General features: G+C 37.1%; 1 protein-coding gene across 2 annotated transcripts in view; it reads left to right on the forward strand.

Annotated features, from left to right (window-relative positions):
• MED13L (mediator complex subunit 13L) overlaps positions 1–19,198 on the forward strand; it is a 294,830-nt gene that overhangs the window by 217,552 nt on the left and 58,080 nt on the right. For both annotated transcript variants that reach the window (XM_060119709.1, XM_060119710.1), the window contains exon 5: positions 16,549–16,694. In XM_060119709.1, coding sequence (XP_059975692.1) covers positions 16,549–16,694 — 146 coding nt within the window. The remainder of the gene's footprint in view (positions 1–16,548; positions 16,695–19,198) is intronic.

Genomic DNA, 19,198 nt, shown 5'->3' on the forward strand with positions numbered 1-19,198 from the left:
AATGTACAGCACAGGGGACTATACTATATTCAATATCTTATAATAACCTATAATGGAGAAGAATCTGAAAAAGAAATATATGTAACAACCACTTTGCTGTACATCTGAAACTAACACAACATTGTAAGTCAACTGTACTTCAATTAAAAAATTAATGAAAGGACTCCCCTGGTGGCACAGTGGTTAAGAATCCGCCTGCCAATGCAGGGGACACAGGTTCGATCTCTGGTCCAGGAAGATCCCACATGCTGCGCCACAACTAAGCCCATGCGCCACAACTACTGAGTCTGTGCTCTAGAGCCCATGAGCCACAGCTACTGATCCCATGTGCCACAACTACTGAAGTCCACGGGCCTAGAGCCCGTGCTGTGTGCAACAAAAGAAGCCATCGCAATGAGAAGCCCACGCACCGCGCTGAAGAGTAGCCCCCTCTCGCTGCCACTAGAGAAAGCCCACGTGCAGCAACGAAGACCCAACACAGCCAAAAATAAATTTAAAAAAATTTTTTTAATTAAAAAAAATTCATGTATTTGTGGCTTTACTAGCAATATACATTTTAAGTTTCAAGGATAGTGTCTTCAAGATACTTCTCTTTACTCTGAGTACATCTTCCCTTTATAATTTGATGTGTTTTGCCTTTCAGTATTCTATTTGCTTCTGAGTAATCAGTCCATATGGGATATTTTAAAATAGGCACAACTTATCTGAGAATCGAAATGTGGAATCATTAGAATCTCAGGATCAAAGGCACCATTAAAGGTCATCCTGTCCCTTTCCCTTTTCAATACTCTTGAGTTTCCTTCGTCACACCTTCAGGTACAGCAAGTATATTACCCTTCTTGTAAGCCCATTTTTTATTTAAACAACCCAGTTAGAAAGTCTTTATACTGAATTGAAATCTATTTTTCTGTAGTGTCTACATCAGTGGTGCTTGGCCAGTGTGCCTGTGTTCTCTAGTATACCATGAAGTTTTGACCAGTGTGTTGCCACATTTTGATCAGTGTGTAAAATATTTGCCACAATTGAGGACAGCACATACTGTTGCAACAATGATTGTAAAATACCATGCTGAGCAAAATAGTTTTCATAACATGGTATACTTGAGTGTGGCTCGTGTATGATTGTTTTTGTCTCTTCCCTAAGTTGTCTTGTCTCTTGGTTAAATATCTCCACTTCCTTCAATTGTTGTCATGTTGGGTGGCTTTAAGTTCTTTTGGTCATTTTCTTTTGGGTGGGTTCCCGTTTGCATAATATCCTTTTAAAGTGTGGCATCCAGAATTAAACCAGACACTCTAAGCATTCTCTGACTAGCATGGAGCTGGAGCAGAGTAGATCATTAGCTCCCTTTACAAATGTATTATCTTTTCAGTTCTGGAAATCAGAAGTCTGAAATGGGCCTCACCAGGCTAAAATCAAGATGTTGTCAGGGTTGCATTCCTTCTTGGACACTCTAGGGGCAAATCTGTTTCTTTGCATTTTCCAGCTTCTAAAGGCTGCCCACATTCCTTGGCTTGTGGCTCCCTTCTGTTGTCAAAGCCAGCAGTGACTAGTTGGGTCTTTCTGACATTCTGCAGCTCTGACATTGACTCTTCTGCCTCCTTCTTGCACAATTAAATAAATTTATTTAAATAAATTATTTAAAATTATTTTTAAATCAATTAAATAAATAAAATTATTATTAAACAATAAATTAAATTAAGTTAATGACTCTTGTAATTACATTGGGATCACTTCATAATCCAAGATAATCTCCCTATTTTAAGGTTATTTGATTAGCACCTTAATTCCCCATTGCTGTGTAGCATAACATATTCACAGGTTCTGGAGATTAGGACACAGGCATATTTGGGAAACCATTATTCTGTTTATCATAGTGAGTAAGATAAATACTCATGCTTTTACAACTCGTTTAACCTCATGAGGTCCAGAATGTTTACATTTTGCTATATTTCTTTCATATTTCATGTCTATAACTTTTTATTGAAGTATAATATACAGTATAATGTATAAAGCTCAATGAGTTTTTCCAAATTGAGCACATTTATATAATCTGCACTCATATCAAGAAATAGAATATTACCAGCACCCCGAAAACCTCCCTCATTCTACTTACAAGTCACTGCCTCTCCCCTCCCAAGCATGAGCACTATTCTAACAGTTTAGTTTAGTTTAATTTGTTTTTTATTTTTCATATAAATAGAATCCTACGTATATATTTTTTATTTCTGTCTTCTCTTGTTCAACGTTGGTTGTGCTAGTTATTCAGGTTGTTGTGTGTAGTTGTAGTTCACTTATTCTGATTGCTGTATAGTTTTCCATTGTGTGAATATACCCCAGTTTGTTTATCTCTTCTGCTATTGATGGGAGTTTGGGTAGTTTCCAGTCCTGAGGTATGTTTAAAGTTAGTAAATGACTTTGTCAGAGTCATTCAGTGAGAAAGTGGTAGATCTTTTGGAGTCTGGTGTTTTGAGTGGATGACCCAGCCTGATTCATAGAAAAGCAATGACTAACACATTTCTCCATCAACTTTATTAGCATTATGAAAGGGGAAAATTATTTTAAGTGGAAATCTCTGAATTTAATGTAAAATAAATTGTATGATTGATTCATTTATTGTTAAGATTGTGATATTAATCAGAGCTGTAGGTGTGATTACAAATTAGAAAAACTGGTATTCAGATGATAATTTGATTCGAATAGTATTTTATAACTTCATTATTTGTTTTCAGTTAATTTTATTACTAAACTTAGGGAATTCTACTTTTTAAAAAGATGATTTTGAAAGGAGAAAATCTGAATGGGTTCGTTTGATTCAATTAAATTCGTTGAATATCAGATGGAAGTCAGCACATGGGGGTGGAGGGTGGGGGAGTTTCTGTCACAGAAACGAATAAAAATATACCGTAACTTTCTTTTCTCTCTTTACCTATTGTTTGGAGAAAGATCATTAAAAGATAGGCTTCACGTACTGGCTTACTGAAAACACGGTTGCATTTCCCCCCCTCCATCTCTTTAAAGAACCAACAGAGGTTGAGTTGTATCATTTTTCTATATCTGGAGTCTTTCAGACTCAGACCTGTGTGCTCTGACTTATCCCCTTGGCTTTAACTACCATCTCTGTTAACATCTTCCAAGTATGATATGTCACCCTTACCTCTTTCCTTACTAATGGGTTCGACTTCCTTCATAGTGTGTTTGTCTGCATGTCCTGTCAGCTCTCTTTTTGAAATACATTTCGAATCCATGTCCCTTAGTCTTCACTGCTACCCAACCTACTCTAAGCTGAGTTTTTCTCTCACTTGGGCTTCCAAGCTAGCCTTCTAGCTGGTCTTCCTGCTTCTACTCTTAACTCCTTCATAATGAATTATTGAGAGAGTAACTAAAGGTGATCCTTTCAGAGTATAAATGAGACCATGGTAATTCCTTTGCTTTAAAATCCTGCAGGGTTTATCAGTGTATTTAGAATAAAATTCAAGGCCTATCTCATTGTTGAAAGGTTTACATGATCCAACCCCTGCTCACCTCTTTGATCTCATTTTGTACCTGTCTCCTTCCTATTTATGAGCTTTCAAACACAGTGACCATTCTGTTCCCCAAACAAATTAAGCTTGTTCCTGTACTTCTGGCTTTCGTATGTGCCCTCTACCTAAACTCCTCTCTCTGAGGTCTCACCAGGGCTGACTTCTCGTTTGCTCTTCCTCAGAGAAGACGCCTTCTGTACCCACCACTGCCTCCCGTCTTATGTGTCATCTCTTCTCCCCTGCTTCCCTCCACTGCCACACTTAAACACAGCATCTGTTCTGTTTTCTTCAGAGCCTTTTTTTCCCCCTGAAATTATCTTTTAAAAAACTTCTAAACTGTCTGAAAGGTGGCTAAGCTACTGATTCTTGATGATGAAAGGAGATTCTCTGTCAGAATTTTTTTTTCCTCGAAACCTTTTGCAAATTGGTGCTCGCAAAAAAAAAAAAAAAAAAAAAAAAAATCAAACATCCATAATTTAAAGCATTCATATTTTTGGTAATGACCAGATGCTGATTGTATGTCATTATCATTAAATAAGTGTTGATGTAACAACTGTATATATTAGAATAGTTTGAAGAGTGAGTTTTTATTGGGTGTCTCTGGGGTATACACCAACTCTTTAGGTGCTGCATCCATCACCTGAAGGATCTTGTGTATTCTGTTGATCTCTTAAATGAGATGCTAATACCATCCTTATTTATAGCAACTAATGACTCCGTTAGTTCCAGTATCTACTTTTTCTTTTATATCCTCTCAGCTGAATTTTACCTCATTAGGAGAAATTGCTTTTAACCATTAAGAATCAAAGTTAATTCTGTTCAGAATTTGTTTAACATATTGCTAAACCTGTAGCTATCTTTGACTTCATAGTTTTAAGTACACTATAAGAAAAGTATAGAAGCATCTTATGTTTATTTTTGTTCATCTTAACCAACAGATTTATTTTTCTTATAATAGGGATAGGGGAGTTGGGATTGCAGGCAGTGCTGATGATTAAAGGCTGCACTGTGTTTTGAATAAAGAAGACAAAAAACTAGCTTCTGGTGTAGGCCTGTGGCATGGGAAGAGTATGGAAGATAAATACTTGCTGATAACAGCGTTCTACCAAATAAGTGTCAGCTCCAATTTTATTTTCCTTTTGCTGGGAAAACTGTGACCTCCTTTGAGTACTGGTGAGTGAGACATTTTGCAGCAAAGCTGAATATAAAAGGCCCTGCTCTCTGGTAGGCTAATGCCAAATGTTGGAAAGCCTTTAAAGAACTTGCCAAGCTACATTGAGTGTCAGCTGCTAGATTTGAAATAGAGCAATATAAAAAGTTAGATGTTCTTCCTGCTTTATTGTAGACAGTGTCTTAAAAATATAGCTAGAACCATCACTGTAAATAGAGACATAAAGTAATTTTGTTGTTGTACTGTTTCTTTATGTATTAGCTCTCATTAAATACATACTATAACATAACTGTAACACTATCAGTTCCTTAAATATTGGTTTGGCCAAAAAGTTCGTTCAGGCTTTTTGGTAACATGTTATGGAGTAGAATTAGGGTATGAGACAGAAAGAAAACCTCAACATGGATCCTTCCCTCTTTTACCTGCCTCATATTGTTCTAGAAGTATTTAAGGTAGTTTACATATAATAAATAAAATGAGGCAAGAAAAAATAATAAGGGTTGATACTCATATGTGATGGAAACTATAGTAATGGAGTATGGAAAAATAACAGTCTATGAAAGCAAAAAGGCTATATACCTAGCACTTATTTGTTAACAGGTTTTCTTTCTATTTTTGTCTCTGTTTTTTCATTTGACCACATAGGTAAAGTCCTACTTGCTGTTGTTCACCTGATGAATGGCAGCATAGTGGAATTCCCATCTGCTTTATGCTTTTTGGCAGGTTATTTCTCCCACTGTGAGCTGCTTGTGGGAATCTAGACAGATGTCAGAGGTCTGTCCCTATGTTTCTTTCAAGCTGGCAAGAGCTCCACCATGTCTGTCACTCAGGCTCCTCCTCCAGCAGCAGAATCTGTCATGGTCGTTGGACATTTGTGTAAAATACCAAGTAAACAGTCACTGATTTTTTATTTTTATTTTTTGCAGTACGCGGGCCTCTCACTGTTGTGGCCTCTCCCGTTGCAGAGCACAGGCTCCGGACGCGCAGGCTCAGTGGCCGTGGCTCACGGGCCCAGCCGCTCCGTGGCATGTGGGATCTTCCCAGACCGGGGCACAAACCCGTGTCCCCTGCATCGGCAGGCGGACTCTCAACCACTGCGCCACCAGGGAAGCCCCGACAGTCACTGATTTTAAGATGTACTATACAAATGTATTTTGTAGTTTGGGAAGATATAGCATTTCAGTTTAGCAGTAAGGAGTGACAGAGAAAGGCTAGTTTATGCTCTCAGGCATATATATAAAATCTTAGCTATTTTAGTGTCAGTTGATCCTTTTTTGTTCTTAGCGATATATAATGCCTAATTAGTACTTCATGAGAAAATGGTAGAAAAATGTATGTGGTTCCCTATACCCTTCCACTACTCTACCCCCCACCCCTACCCCGCAACGTTGTTACTGTCTTTTAAAGTAACCAAAAAATAGATTAAAGGTTTTGTTTTATACTTAAAAAAAAAAAAAAGAATCCAAGGACGTCTTAAAGTGAGCAGTAAGAGTACTTTAATGGTTATGAGTTACCTAATATAAATGTCACTTTAATCTGTATTCTCTGCCAGGCAGTCTCCCATTGAATTTTCAAAGGGTTATCCAGAGACTGAGACTAGATAACCTGGCCTAGTTTAGTAAACCTCCAGAGAGATTTAAATAAGATGACTTTCATAAGTCTCCTCAAATATTGTGTATATCAGCTTCTGATTTCCAAGCACACATCACTGACTAGAGCAGCTCCTATGTCTATTTTGGCATCTTGAAAATTATATAGTTTGTACCATCAGGGTGGGAACCCTCACACTCTTCCTGCCTTTGGATCAAAGATATACTGAGTCAGAGCCTCCACACTGTCATTTGCTTCTAGTAAGTCAGATACCCAGGGAGAAACATTAAGTCCTTTAGGCCACTAGAGCATTGTTTTTGCATTAATGCAAGAGGTGTTGCTGCTCTGTTACCACTACAGTGCCAGGAACAGTACCCTTGTGATGGGGAAGAATTAATGCACCACCACAGTGCCAAATTTAGTGCTGAGGAGGACCGACTTAGCTTTGAGGTTGGAAGGGTAGAAAGGATCAGTCGTAGAGCTTGCTGATTTAATTTCTCTTATAGATATTATATTGCATGTGTGTGTATATTTATAAATATATACATATGTGTTGTATTACGTATGTGTATACCTATATACATGAAGAAAAATTGTTCACTGAGGCAATTTTGTATTGAAACAAAGTAACTGGTAACTTTCTTAGAAGGGTGACTATTCATAGAGTTGTAATGATAATTTAACAGTTATAATGCAAGTACTCTCTCATTAAAAAAAAAAATTATGTGTCATTAACTCTCCTGGACATTTTCATTGCCTTTGTAATCAGGTTTAACTTCTGATTTAAAAGAAAGATATCTGAAATAGTGAGAGCATCTCAGGATTTTATAAAATAATTTAATCAACTCTTATTTGAATATTATATAATGTCACCATCTTTTAAAAAGGAGGTGAAAGTTAAGGCCTGTCCAGTAAGAGAAAGGTCAGTGTGCCAGTGAGCAAAGGATCTCAACGTAGTCTTTGTGAAGGCTGACAAAGTAAATGGTATATTTTTAAGGAAAGAAAATGATAAAGTAACATTAGCAAAATATTCCCAAATGAGGATGTATAGAGTGAGACAAATTACTTCTTGCAAGAGATTGGGTTAATGACAACTTGGAAAATTTTAAGATAATAATTTCATAACACAGAAAGCATTTAGATGAAATTATCTAAATGCATTCTGCATTGTGAATCTGTTACCAAAACACTTTTACACTGTGAAAAGAACAGGAGTTTATTAATATTCATAATGCATTTTGCAAGCACATGTAATACTTGAATTCTGAAAACTCAGTGTAAGAAGTAAAAAAAAAAAATTGTTCTTAAGATTTAGAGTATTGTAAGAGAATAAAATGATTTGGAAGACAGTACTTCCTTTTTTACATTTTTCCAAATCCTTTCCCAACTACACAGATGCAACCCACACCAACCCCCCTTGTGTTTCCTAAGTAAACAGTATTTAAAGTTCCCTTTTTTCTCTCATTGGAAATTACATTTACCTCCTTCTATTAATAATAATTAATCTTCCCACTTTAAAAATATTCATTGTGCACATCAACTGTTCTTGTTCTCTTCATGATGGAACTCGCTAAAGAAAAGTCATTTAGTCTTTGGTTATGACTAAAACTGCATTCATCCATTCAGTGACTATTAAGTGTTATATGTCTAGGTGCTGAGGATACAGAGGGCAGTGGGACAGACATGGTTCCTCCTTTCAGGGGGCTTACATTATTGTGGGGGAGACCATCAAAATAAATACTTGCAAATTATGACAAAGGCTTATGAAGGAAACAAATTGGATGATGGAACCACTGGATGTATGAATTAATGTAGCAAGAGATGACACTGGAAGATAGATTGAAACCAGCTTTCTTGAAATATAGTTTAATTTTACTTACTGGACCCCTGAGAAGATAGAATTTGAGTCAATTATAACACTAAGATGGAATATATGATATTTTATAAATAATAGGAAAGTTTGTTTTGTTTTGGTCTTTTTGCTAGACCTCTCCTCATTCCCATGGGTTCATTTCATTCCTTCTATAAACTGTTAATTCTTTAAGATTGCATAGGGTACAAACCAATATAAGATATTGTAATTATATGATGAGGGCCCCTTTTTTGAGATTTAATATTAAAGTACACAATTTTAATTGAGGGTAACCAGAATGTCTTAATCTTCGTATTTCTACCCCTTTGAAAGTCTCTGGAGTCTTGCTACCTTTTAAAGTTTTTAGGTACTTTGCTTAAGAAACTATAAAATACCCAAGGGCTGATTCTGGTCTTGTTTATTTCCACATGTCTAAGTCCAGCAGAGTGTTTGGTACAAGATTGGTAGGTGTGCTTGGTAAATACTTGTTAATTAAATGAGTTCTTTTGAAAGTATGGGTCCCAAACAAGGGTAAATAAAATACTCTTGGTAGCACAGAATGAAGAGGTCTGTGTGAAAAGAGCTTTATATGAGAAGGCTCTATAGAGAAAGTAGAAGTGATATTGGACTTTGAAAGATGAGATTTAAGGAGAAGGAAGGAGTAGGAAATTGTGTGGAGTTATAGGAATGTAAGTGGGATATGCACAGAGTATTAACCATTCCAAACTGGCTGTCACTGAGAGTTTATACATGGAAGTAAGGTTTTAAATACTACGTTAAAAAAAAAAAAGTGGGTTGTACCAGAGTCTAGAAGGCCTTGCCTGATATGAAGGGTGTGTAGTTTTTTCCCTCTGGGCAGTGGGAACTATGACATGGGATTGATTTAGTAGTATAGATTTTGATAATAAATGTTTTAGGAGGACTGATTTGGCCATACTACTTAGAGTAGATAATAGAGTAAAGGAACAGAATTCCTCAGTGGCATTTACAGAAGAGAATACCCTGTTGATCTGTATGGTTAGTCCTTATTTATTCTGTGCTAGTCTCCTTTCTAGTTCAGAGAATATAAACTATCTTGGGTCCCAAAGAGAGTCATACCATATTCTACTCCATAGCTGTCAGTGATATCCCCCAAGCAGGTTCCCTGTAGAAGAACAGATAGAGGAATTGTCAGAAATTCTCAAGACTAGGGGTAGGTTTCCCCTAATAAATTCTTGGCTGGAATATCACAACTTTTTTCCCCCCTCATATTCTTCCCTGTCTCATGACTCAGAATTCCATGGTTATTTCACAGTCTCCAAATAAAATGCCAGAAAATTTTAGAGGAAAGGTACAAAGTATCACAAACTCAAGTAAGTGATTAATGCAGCATCTACCCAGTCCAAGCACCATGCTAAGTATGGGGGTCCAAAATGATAGATAAAACACGATTTTTGTCCTCACAAAACTTAGTCAGATGGACTAGACATAAAACTTAAGAACACTGAGGTGCTTTGACTGAGATATATATACAGAGTAGTTTGGGAGCATTTTGCCTATTCTGGGGCTTTAAAGATGATTTCTTGAAAGAGATGAGTAGGAATTAGATGAAGGAGAGGGGAAGTTTATTCTAGACAAAAGAAGAGCATGAACAACAACAACAAAAAGGCATTTGCAGTAAGTGTCCAGTCTTGGTGCCCAGTGGTCAGTGCCTCAGGTTACTTCCTCTTTTTGGTTTTCAGGATTGTTTGATGGTGACCCTCCCTCCTTGCATAGGCATCTTCCCTCCTTCCCTTCCTCGAATCAGTTGGCTTAGTGGTTTGTTTTCTTTTAATGTGCTCAAAGAACACGTTTTGATTTTGTTTTTTTAATAAAGGATACATTTCTTTTTTTAAATTAATTTATTTTATCTCTGGCTGCGTTGGGTCTTCGTTGCTGCACGTGGGCTTTCTCTAGTTGCAGGGAGCGAGGGCTACTCTTCGTTGCAGTGCGTGGGCTTCTCATTGTGGTGGCTTCTCTTGTTGAGGAGCACAGGCTGTAGGCGCACGGGCTTCAGTAGTTGTGGCACACGGGCCCAGTAGTTGTGGCTCGTGGGCTCTAGAGCGCAGGCTCAGTAGTTGTGGCTTGTGGGCTCTAGAGCGCAGGCTCAGTAATTGTGGCACATGGGCTTAGTTGCTCCACAGCATGTGGGATCTTCCTGGACCAGGGCTCAAACCTGTGTCCCCTGCACTGGCAGGCAGATTCTTAACCACTGCACCACCAGGGAAGTCCAAGTTTTGATTTTGTTAATCATTTCTATTGCCTCTCTTCTCCTCCCCCCGCCTAAGTTTTTGTGTTTTTGCCATTATTTTCATCCTTCTATTTCCATTGAGTTGACTGTTTTTTGTTGTCTCCCCGTCCAACTTCTTGATTTGAAAGCTTATCTCACTTATTCTAAGACTTCCTTTTAGGCATATAAGGATATAAATTACTCTCAAAGCACTGTATCTCTCAGATTTTGACATGTATTACTTTTGTTGTCATTCAGTTTTAAACATTTTTTGATTTCCATTGTGATTTCCTCTGTAACCCAGGATTTATTTAAGGAGTGCATATTCAAGTTTCCAAACAAAGGGATTTTACTTTAACCTTTATTTTTTAAACTGTTGATTTCTAACTAAATTGCACTGTGATTAAAGAGTGTATAGTCTGTGTGATACCAGTTATTTGAAATTTAGGACTTGTCTTGTATCCTAGTTCCCAGTCCTTTCTTGTACATCTTCCATGTGTCCTTGGAAAGAGAATAGATTATTTCTTGAAAGCCAACATATATATTTAAGTTAGTATATTTTTGTCTTTTTTTTTGGTATTCTGAATAATTTGCTTATTAAATACTGAGATAAGTGTGTTAAAATATTTATCAAAGATTTATAAGTTTCTCCTTGTAATTCTACCATTTTTTTCTTTATATATTTCTAAGTTATGTTGCATACCATATGACTGTGTACTTACACACTCAGGATTGTTTAAATTTCTTATTGGATTCCTCTGTTTATTATTCTGTAATGATGAACCTAAGTTTTAAAAATATTTTGTTTATTGCTGTTTCTATACCAGCTTTATTTTTATTTGGATTTACCTGGAATATCATTTTCTACTCTTTTTTTTTTTTTTTGGTGTGGTTTGATTTTGTATGTCTTGTGTAAGCATTATATAGATGGATTTATTATTTTTCAGCCATTCTGATGACCTTTATCTTTTTGATAGAGAGGGAACAAATTATATCTGTATTTCCAAATTCATCTTACAGTTGTCTTCATTTTCACAATGATGCAGCCATTAAAATGTTTTTAAATTTTTTAAAATTTCCTTTTTTAATCAACTATACTCTATTTTTTAAAGAATAAATGCTTTGGGACTTCCCTGGTGGTGCAGTGGTTGAGAGTCCGCCTGCCGATACAGGGGACATGGGTTCGTGCCCCGGTCCGGGAAGATCCCACATGCCACAGAGCAGCTGGGCCCGTGAGCCATGCCGCTGAGCCTGCGCATCCGGAGCCTGTGCTCTGCAACGGGAGAGGCCACAACAGTGAGAGGCCCGCGTAAAAAAAAAATAAAAAAAGAATAAATGCTTTAAATTTTTCCTTTTTAAAATTTCCTTTCCTTTTAAAGGAAATATTTCCTTTTAAAAGGAAATATCTCTAATTCAATATCTTTGCACATATAGTTTTCTTAAGATTCACACCTCAGTTTAAATGCTCCCCCTTCTTTCAGAAAAGTTTTTCTCTGACCTATTCCTTTTTAAAATAACACTCCCATTATTTTATATCTTAGTATATTTATTATTTATTTCTTTTTAATTTCTTTTGTAACACAAAAGTTATTTATAGACAGGTTATTTAGTGATATTAGTATTAATACTATTATACTAATCATTTTATTTACATGTTGATTATTTGATCTTAGTCAATAGAGGGAGAAAGATAAAGGAGCCCTAAAGGAGTAACATGCTCAAGTGAAGAGCAAGTAAAGAGGTAGAAATAAAGACCACTCAGGAGTGGCAGAGAATGAGAATGGGAGTACTTTTACAGAGAAAAGGAAATCTGTAATCCTCTAGGACCCTGGGGAAGAGTGAGGTAAGTGTAACTACATACATGTTTAAGGCAAAAAGGAGGTTAAATGAAGAATTGCCTACATCAGACCTTATTTACTGAGTAAAGAGGGGAGAATAAACGGAGCTGAGAACATTGGAATATTTGTTAAGTGGAGCACCCTAAAAGAACAGGGGCTAGGCTCCAACTTTAGTTAGGGTGAAATTACAGTGTGTATTCATTTGAATAGTACCTTCTGGTCTGTGGCAGTAGGGGGTTAATAGAAATGATGCAGGGAGTGACTTAAGTTACAAAGTATGTGGTCATGCTGATGATGGAATGTATTATACAGGGCGAAGGTAGAATTGACCTAAGGTAGAAACATCGAAGGTAGAAACATCATGAATGCACTGTGAACACCATGTTAAGAGGGGGACCTGAATTCTTATTCCAACTGTGCTCTAAACTATTGTGTAACTTTGGGCACAGATTTGCCTTCCCCCGAATTAGAAAGGGGTTGAGCCTGATCATCTCTAAAGCCCTTTTCAATTTTCAGATGATGAGAGTGTATGAAATAGATGGAGTTGAGTGGTTAAAGGTTCAGGTAAAAGTGGGTAATGGGTGAGAAGAAGCAAGAACATGTATGAAGCTTGTAATAAGTTTTACCTCCTAACTTTGTAATAAATGTTACAAAGTTCATTGTAATCAATGAACTTATTTTCAGTGTTCATTCACAATTCTGATCTCATTTACCTATTTAAAAATATAAGTTGGTAGAGATAGATATTAGTATTCTCATTTATAGACAATCTAGCTAGAGGAAAGATCACTAAATTTCAAGTCTAATTCCAGCTGTGTTTCTAAGAATGGCATTTGCAAGCCACAGTTTTTATCCTTGTTTTCTCATCTGTAAATTAGGGGGGTTGACTTCTATCATACTACCTGAATTTTACTTTTAGGCAGGTTTCTAGGTCAGGGTAATACGGTAGTTGTTGTGTATCTGCATTTTATAAAGACATTTGACATATTAATCTTTTAGATTGTCCTTTGTAGACAAGAAATAGTCAATGTGTGGCAGCACTTGGGAGAATTTGCAACTTGGGAATTACCTCATAAAATGACACAGGATTCTTTCCTTAGTATAGTCTTATTCACCGTTTTTAGCAATGACATGGATAAAGATATTGATGGCTTGCTGATTACATATCCTATATGCTGGATAACAGAATCAAAATCAAAGATGATCTCAGTAGACTTCAACGAAGAGCCAAATGGCGAGATGAAACACTGTGGATTCCTCTAGTTGGGCCAGCAAGCCCACTGCACAAGATGGGAGGCAGGGGCTTCCTTCAGATCTTGCCTCCATTACTTCTGTGTGACACATGGCCCCACATGCAAAAAGTATAAAAGAATATTGTGAATTCTTTCTTTATCCTGGAGTCATGCCACTTCATTCCCCAAAGGCAACCAAAATTATTAGGTTTTTAAGCGGATACTTCAGGAGAATTCTACCCTCGAGTGTCAGAGTTGTCCTCCTTGCCCTCTTGTTTCATGTAATATTAGAGAAAAAGAAATTTTATAGCTGGAAAAAGATGTATGTACCATAAAGTTCAGTGATTCTCAAAGTGTGGTCCTTGGGCTAGGAGTAGCAGCAGCAGCATCACTGAGAACTTGGTAAAAATGTAGCTTCTTCAGGCCCATCCTGGACCTTCTGAATTATGACTTCTGGGGGGCCCAGCAATTTGTGCCAGCAGCTGATTTTACATATGAGGAAACTATGATCAGAACAGCGAAGTAACATACCAAACATTTTATACTTACTGGTGGCTTCTGTTATATTTCACCCATAACTTGCTCTTTTTCTTGTGTAGTTTTGTCTCTTTTAAAAAACATGTTTTGTTTTTAAAGTTATCAATATAAAAAATAGGCCATTGATTCACTTCCTACCTTTTCATTTGTGCTTCTCTGTGTCTTTTGGGACATAGCAAATTCAGATGAATGCTATTCTGAGGTTTTTATCACGATTCTTTAGACTTAGCTGACTTTTAAAAACCAAACCTTAAATCGGCTCCCTGCTATATTTTACATGCAAGAATTTTGGTTGTCTCAAGGGTGACCTCTGACTTCTTTTCCAAACTCCTTTCCCATCATGTCATGTCTCTCCTCCTTTTAGAATTTCTAAGCTATATCCTGTTCTCACTGCATCTACTCCTTGCCTCATATTTCCTCTCTTTCTTTTCTCTCTACACTGAAATCAGCCTTTCATTTGATTTCATCTTCTTGAAGCATTTGGATCTTCCAAATTGAAAAAACTAGTATCCTTTAGCCTTCCCGTGGCATTTTGGTTTTTCTATTTCTGTATTTGTGCTTGGCTTTATTTTGTTAATATGCATTTATATCAATCTTTTGTTAGTTTATATGCTCCTTGAGGACAAGGATCCTGTTTTATTTGTTGTCACTTCAGGCTTCTTGCACCATTCTCCTCACTTACTGGTTGGTTAAATGTTGGTTGCATTTGTGTTCAGTGGAATGAGAACATACTCTGGGCTGTACTCAGTATCTGTAACTCTAACCAGTTGTCTTATAAATATTCTGATGACTACATGGGATAGTAGGCACAATAGGGATAAGTCAGCTCCAGCTCCTCCGCTGAATTTTACAAATGGAAAATTACAAATCCACAATCAGTTCATCTGTATTTTGGTGTTCTTATGGGCCTGGCATCATGTTGTGCATGGAGGATGACATGTTTTCAGGGTCATTTCCATAAATAAAGGACAGCACGTTTTTACTATTGATACTGCTTTATACTTATATACATTTAACTTACATGCATTGTTCCTCTTTGTGAATTTGAAACTTAGATGTATGGTGTTAAGGAGATGTTTAAATTTTTCAAAATTCTTAACAAAATTGTAGTTGCTATCTTAAGATTAAGATACTCTGTTGTGGGGCTTCCCTGGTGGTGCAGTGGTTGAGAATCCGCCTGCCAATGCAGGGGACACGGGTTCGAGCCCTGGTCTGGGAAGATCCCACATGCTGCGGAGCAACTGGGCCCGTGAGCCACAACTACTGAGCCTGCGCATCTGGAGCCTGTGCTCCGCAACAAGAGAGGCCATGACAGTGAGAGGCCCGCACACCGCAATGAAGAGTGGCCCCCACTCACCGCAACTAGGGAAAGCCCTCGCACAGAAACGAAGACCCAACACAGCCAAAAATCAATCAATCAATTAATTAATTAATTTTAAAAAAAGATACTCTGTTGTGCTAAATACCCAAATATCAAGACTAGGTGTTTCCTATTGACGAAGCTTCACATTCTAGTAAAATACAAAATTTTCTCATCATCTCAACATACTTGTCAAGGAAGAATATATATGCTTCACTGTGGGATAGAGTGAAAATTTTATCATTTTTATTTCATTTTTCTGTAAAGCATTATAATTTTATACTTAAAATTTTAATTTTTTGAGTAGTACTCAAAGTACACTTTATAATATTTTAGAGAACTTTTGAAAAGAAGGAAATGTTGGAGATGAGTTTTTAAATGGTGGTTGCCTGGAATACAGTGATTTTGGTTCATCAGGCAAATGTTCTTATAAGCTGTCTTGAGAAATGGAGATGTTATGGGTGGCTTAGGGCCAAAGTTAACGACTTTGAAAGAATGTGCCACTATATTAATTTTGAAATTATTTTTCTCCAAGACACATCATTTTTATCAATTTTTAGCTAACTGTGTGGAAAATGGAATGCTTTAATAAAATTTTGTGATCAGAGGTAAATTGTAAAAATTAAATATAATAGATTACCAGCCTATTTAGAGGCTCATATTACCATATCAGTTGTATATGGGGAATTTACATACAGCAGGGTTGTTGATTGCTGTTTTTAGATCAGTAGTTTTAACCTTACTGTAACATTGTAAGCTTGTAAATTTGATCTTATTGTTATGTCATACCAAACATATGCAGAACTCTTTTGTCATTGTTCTAGAGCCATTTAAAAGGCAGTTCAGATAGTAATACATGAGAAGGTAGAAAAATGTTATGATTCTTCTTCTGTCCTTAGGAGTTTATAGTTGGCATAGGAGACTTTATGCAAAGGAAACAGAAAGCATTCTGCACAATAGCTTTCAATTTCAGAGTGGAACATAACTAATTTTTCTATTTATCTGGCATTTTTTATTTAGCTTGTCAAGTTATTGTTATTTGTCCACAGTCAACTAAAAGTTTGTGCTTATTAATATCATCAGGGGCAGGCTTTGCTGGATGGTAATAAAGTAAAGCTGTGTCACATCTGTAGTTCCTGTTGCTAGCACCTGTTTCCTACGAAAATGTAGAGCTGAGTTTCTCATTTTTTCTATTTTAGTGAGCATTTGTCCTGTGCTTTCACATTCTTTCTTCATGGGGAAAGTAATGTATGCACCAGTGTGGAGATTGCCCAACACCAGCCAATTTATTTGATCAATGAGGAGCATATACACATGGCTCAGTCTTCACCTGCACCATTTCAAGGTAAGTAAAAGATGATGTCCCTGCTCTCCACCCCTCCCCACCAAGTGGATAGCCACCTTTCCCAGTAAGGTTTTACAGAATGAGATACTGTCTTGAATAGTTAAGCTAAGCAATAAGGATCGATTTCTGAAGAAGAGAAGACCACAAGTAAGTGATAATAGCTTGCTAGTTTTTTACTAAAAGCTTCTCATATACAACATGGTCTTATGTGTATTGAGGAATAAAATGTGGAGAATTTCCTTTATATCAAGAGGATTAATAAGTATTTGAAAAATATAATCCAATGAGTAATTGACAAATATTATAAATTAAAGGTTTTCATTGTCCCATGGTTTTAGGAATGTAATGACTTACAGAAAATTACTGTTAAACTTTGTACTATTTGAAATTTCAGCCAAAATCAAATTTCTAGAGTTGTATAGTATGTAGTTTCATTGATATTAATATCTTATTTCTTTTAATTATAGACTACATTGTTTGTAGGCATTTGGTTGTAATTTAACTTACATTCATATTTTTATTAGTTCTCAACTAATCACCTAGATATTACCAAAATAATGCTATGTCCCTTTTTCTCTAGCTGTGCATTCTAAAGCTTTGGTTTTGTGTTTGGAATTCATACTTTTCTATGAATAACTCTTTTTTGTTTTGGCGATACGTGGGCCTCTCACTGTTGTGGCCTCTCCCGTTGCGGAGCACAGGCTCCGGATGCGCAGGCTCAGCGGCCATGACCCACAGGCCCAGCCGCTTCGCGGCATGTGGGATCTTCCCGGACCAGGGCACGAACCCGTGTCCCCTGCATCGGCAGGCATACTCCCAACCACTGCACCACCAGGGAAGCCCCTATGAATAACTCTTTTTAAATGTTATAATATTAAATTGAACCATATAGAAATATCTTTTTTTTTTTTTTTTTTTTTTTTGCGGTATGCGGGCCTCTCATTGTTGTGGCCTCTCCCGTTGCGGAGCACAGGCTCCGGACACGCAGGCTCAGCGGCCATGGCTCACGGGCCCAGCCGCTCTGCGGCATGTGGGATCTACCCAGACCAGGGCACGAACCCGCGTCCCCTGCATCGGCAGGCGGACTCTCAATCACTGCGCCACCAGGGAAGCCCTAGAAATATCTTTTTTAGTTCAATCTAATTTATCAGTTCTAGCGATGTCTGGTTGAAACAGTCTTAGTATATCACAAAATGTAATTTAAAAAAATTTTAAAATAAAATTGACTATTTTTATTGATATAATAGTCTGTCAAATGAGTATTTAGCCGCCATATTATTTATGATGGCTTTTTGGTTTCCTACAAATGATTCTGATTTAATTTGATGAAAGCACCTTTTTCTTACCTTAAAGATTATTAAGGTTTTTTTTAAGGTAAAAAAGAACATTGAACCTCATGTAATTGTGTCCTGATTATTGCCTACATTTTCCTCCATCTTGCAACACATTTTAAGCTATTTACTTTATTATTCTGTAATTTTGGATGTTTTATGTATGAACTGCTCTGTAATTCGAAACGACCCAATTCTCAAACTCTACACTTAAGAGTTGTACAGTATGTGCATATTTAAAAACTGTGTTATTTAAATACTGTGTCAGGATTATTTAAATACCGTGTTTCCTTGTTCTAGAGTCATTTAAAAGGCAGTTCAGATAGTAATACATGAGATTATTTAAATACTGTGTTTCCTTGACTCTGAAAGTGTTGAGGATCATCTGACTTCAGATTTTTAAAATTAATTAATTAATTAATTAATTTATTGGCGTTGGGTCTTCGTTGCTGTGCGCGGGCTTTTTCTAGTTGTGGCGAGCGGGGGCTACTCTTTGTTGCGGTGCGTGGACTTCTCATTGCAGTGGCTTCTCTTTGTTGCGGAGCACAGGCTCTAGGCACGCGGGCTGCAGTAGTTGTGGCTCACGGGCTTAGTTGCCCCGCGGCATATGAGATCTTCCTGGACCAGGGCTCGAACCCGTGTCCCCTGCATTGGCAGGAGGATTCTTAACCACTGTGCCACCAGGGAAGTCCCTGACTTTAGATTTTGTCAAGCAAAATAGAAGCATTTACTTATGATAATAACAGAGGGCATTACTAGTCATGAGGAAAGGTAGTATTGGCAATACCAGGTCCCTATAGACTACTTATTTTAAATCTTACTGGTTTCTTACTAATACCTTGAATCATGGAAGACTTTGTGGGGCATTATCCTGCCTATTTCCCATGATTGGTGAGGAGAAGGTACATTCTTAGGGCAGGTGTTGGCATATAGATAATTATAGTGAACATAATTAACCATATTGATGTGGAGATTTCCTAGAAGTGTTAAAACAGGAAAATTGCCCTTGATTATGTGTGTTGGTTACATCCGTATTTTTATCCCATTTGGATCAGTACGGAACAGCAGAAAGGCAGCACGAAATCTGTGATGTCTACAGCCATCTCTGTCTTGATTGATGTGATACATCATCCAGCTGTTAAAAAAATAAAGCCATCCCCCAAAAGGACCTCC

This window comes from Mesoplodon densirostris, chromosome 15 (genome assembly GCF_025265405.1).
Source record: "Mesoplodon densirostris isolate mMesDen1 chromosome 15, mMesDen1 primary haplotype, whole genome shotgun sequence".
NCBI classification, from domain to species: Eukaryota; Metazoa; Chordata; class Mammalia; order Artiodactyla; family Ziphiidae; genus Mesoplodon; species Mesoplodon densirostris.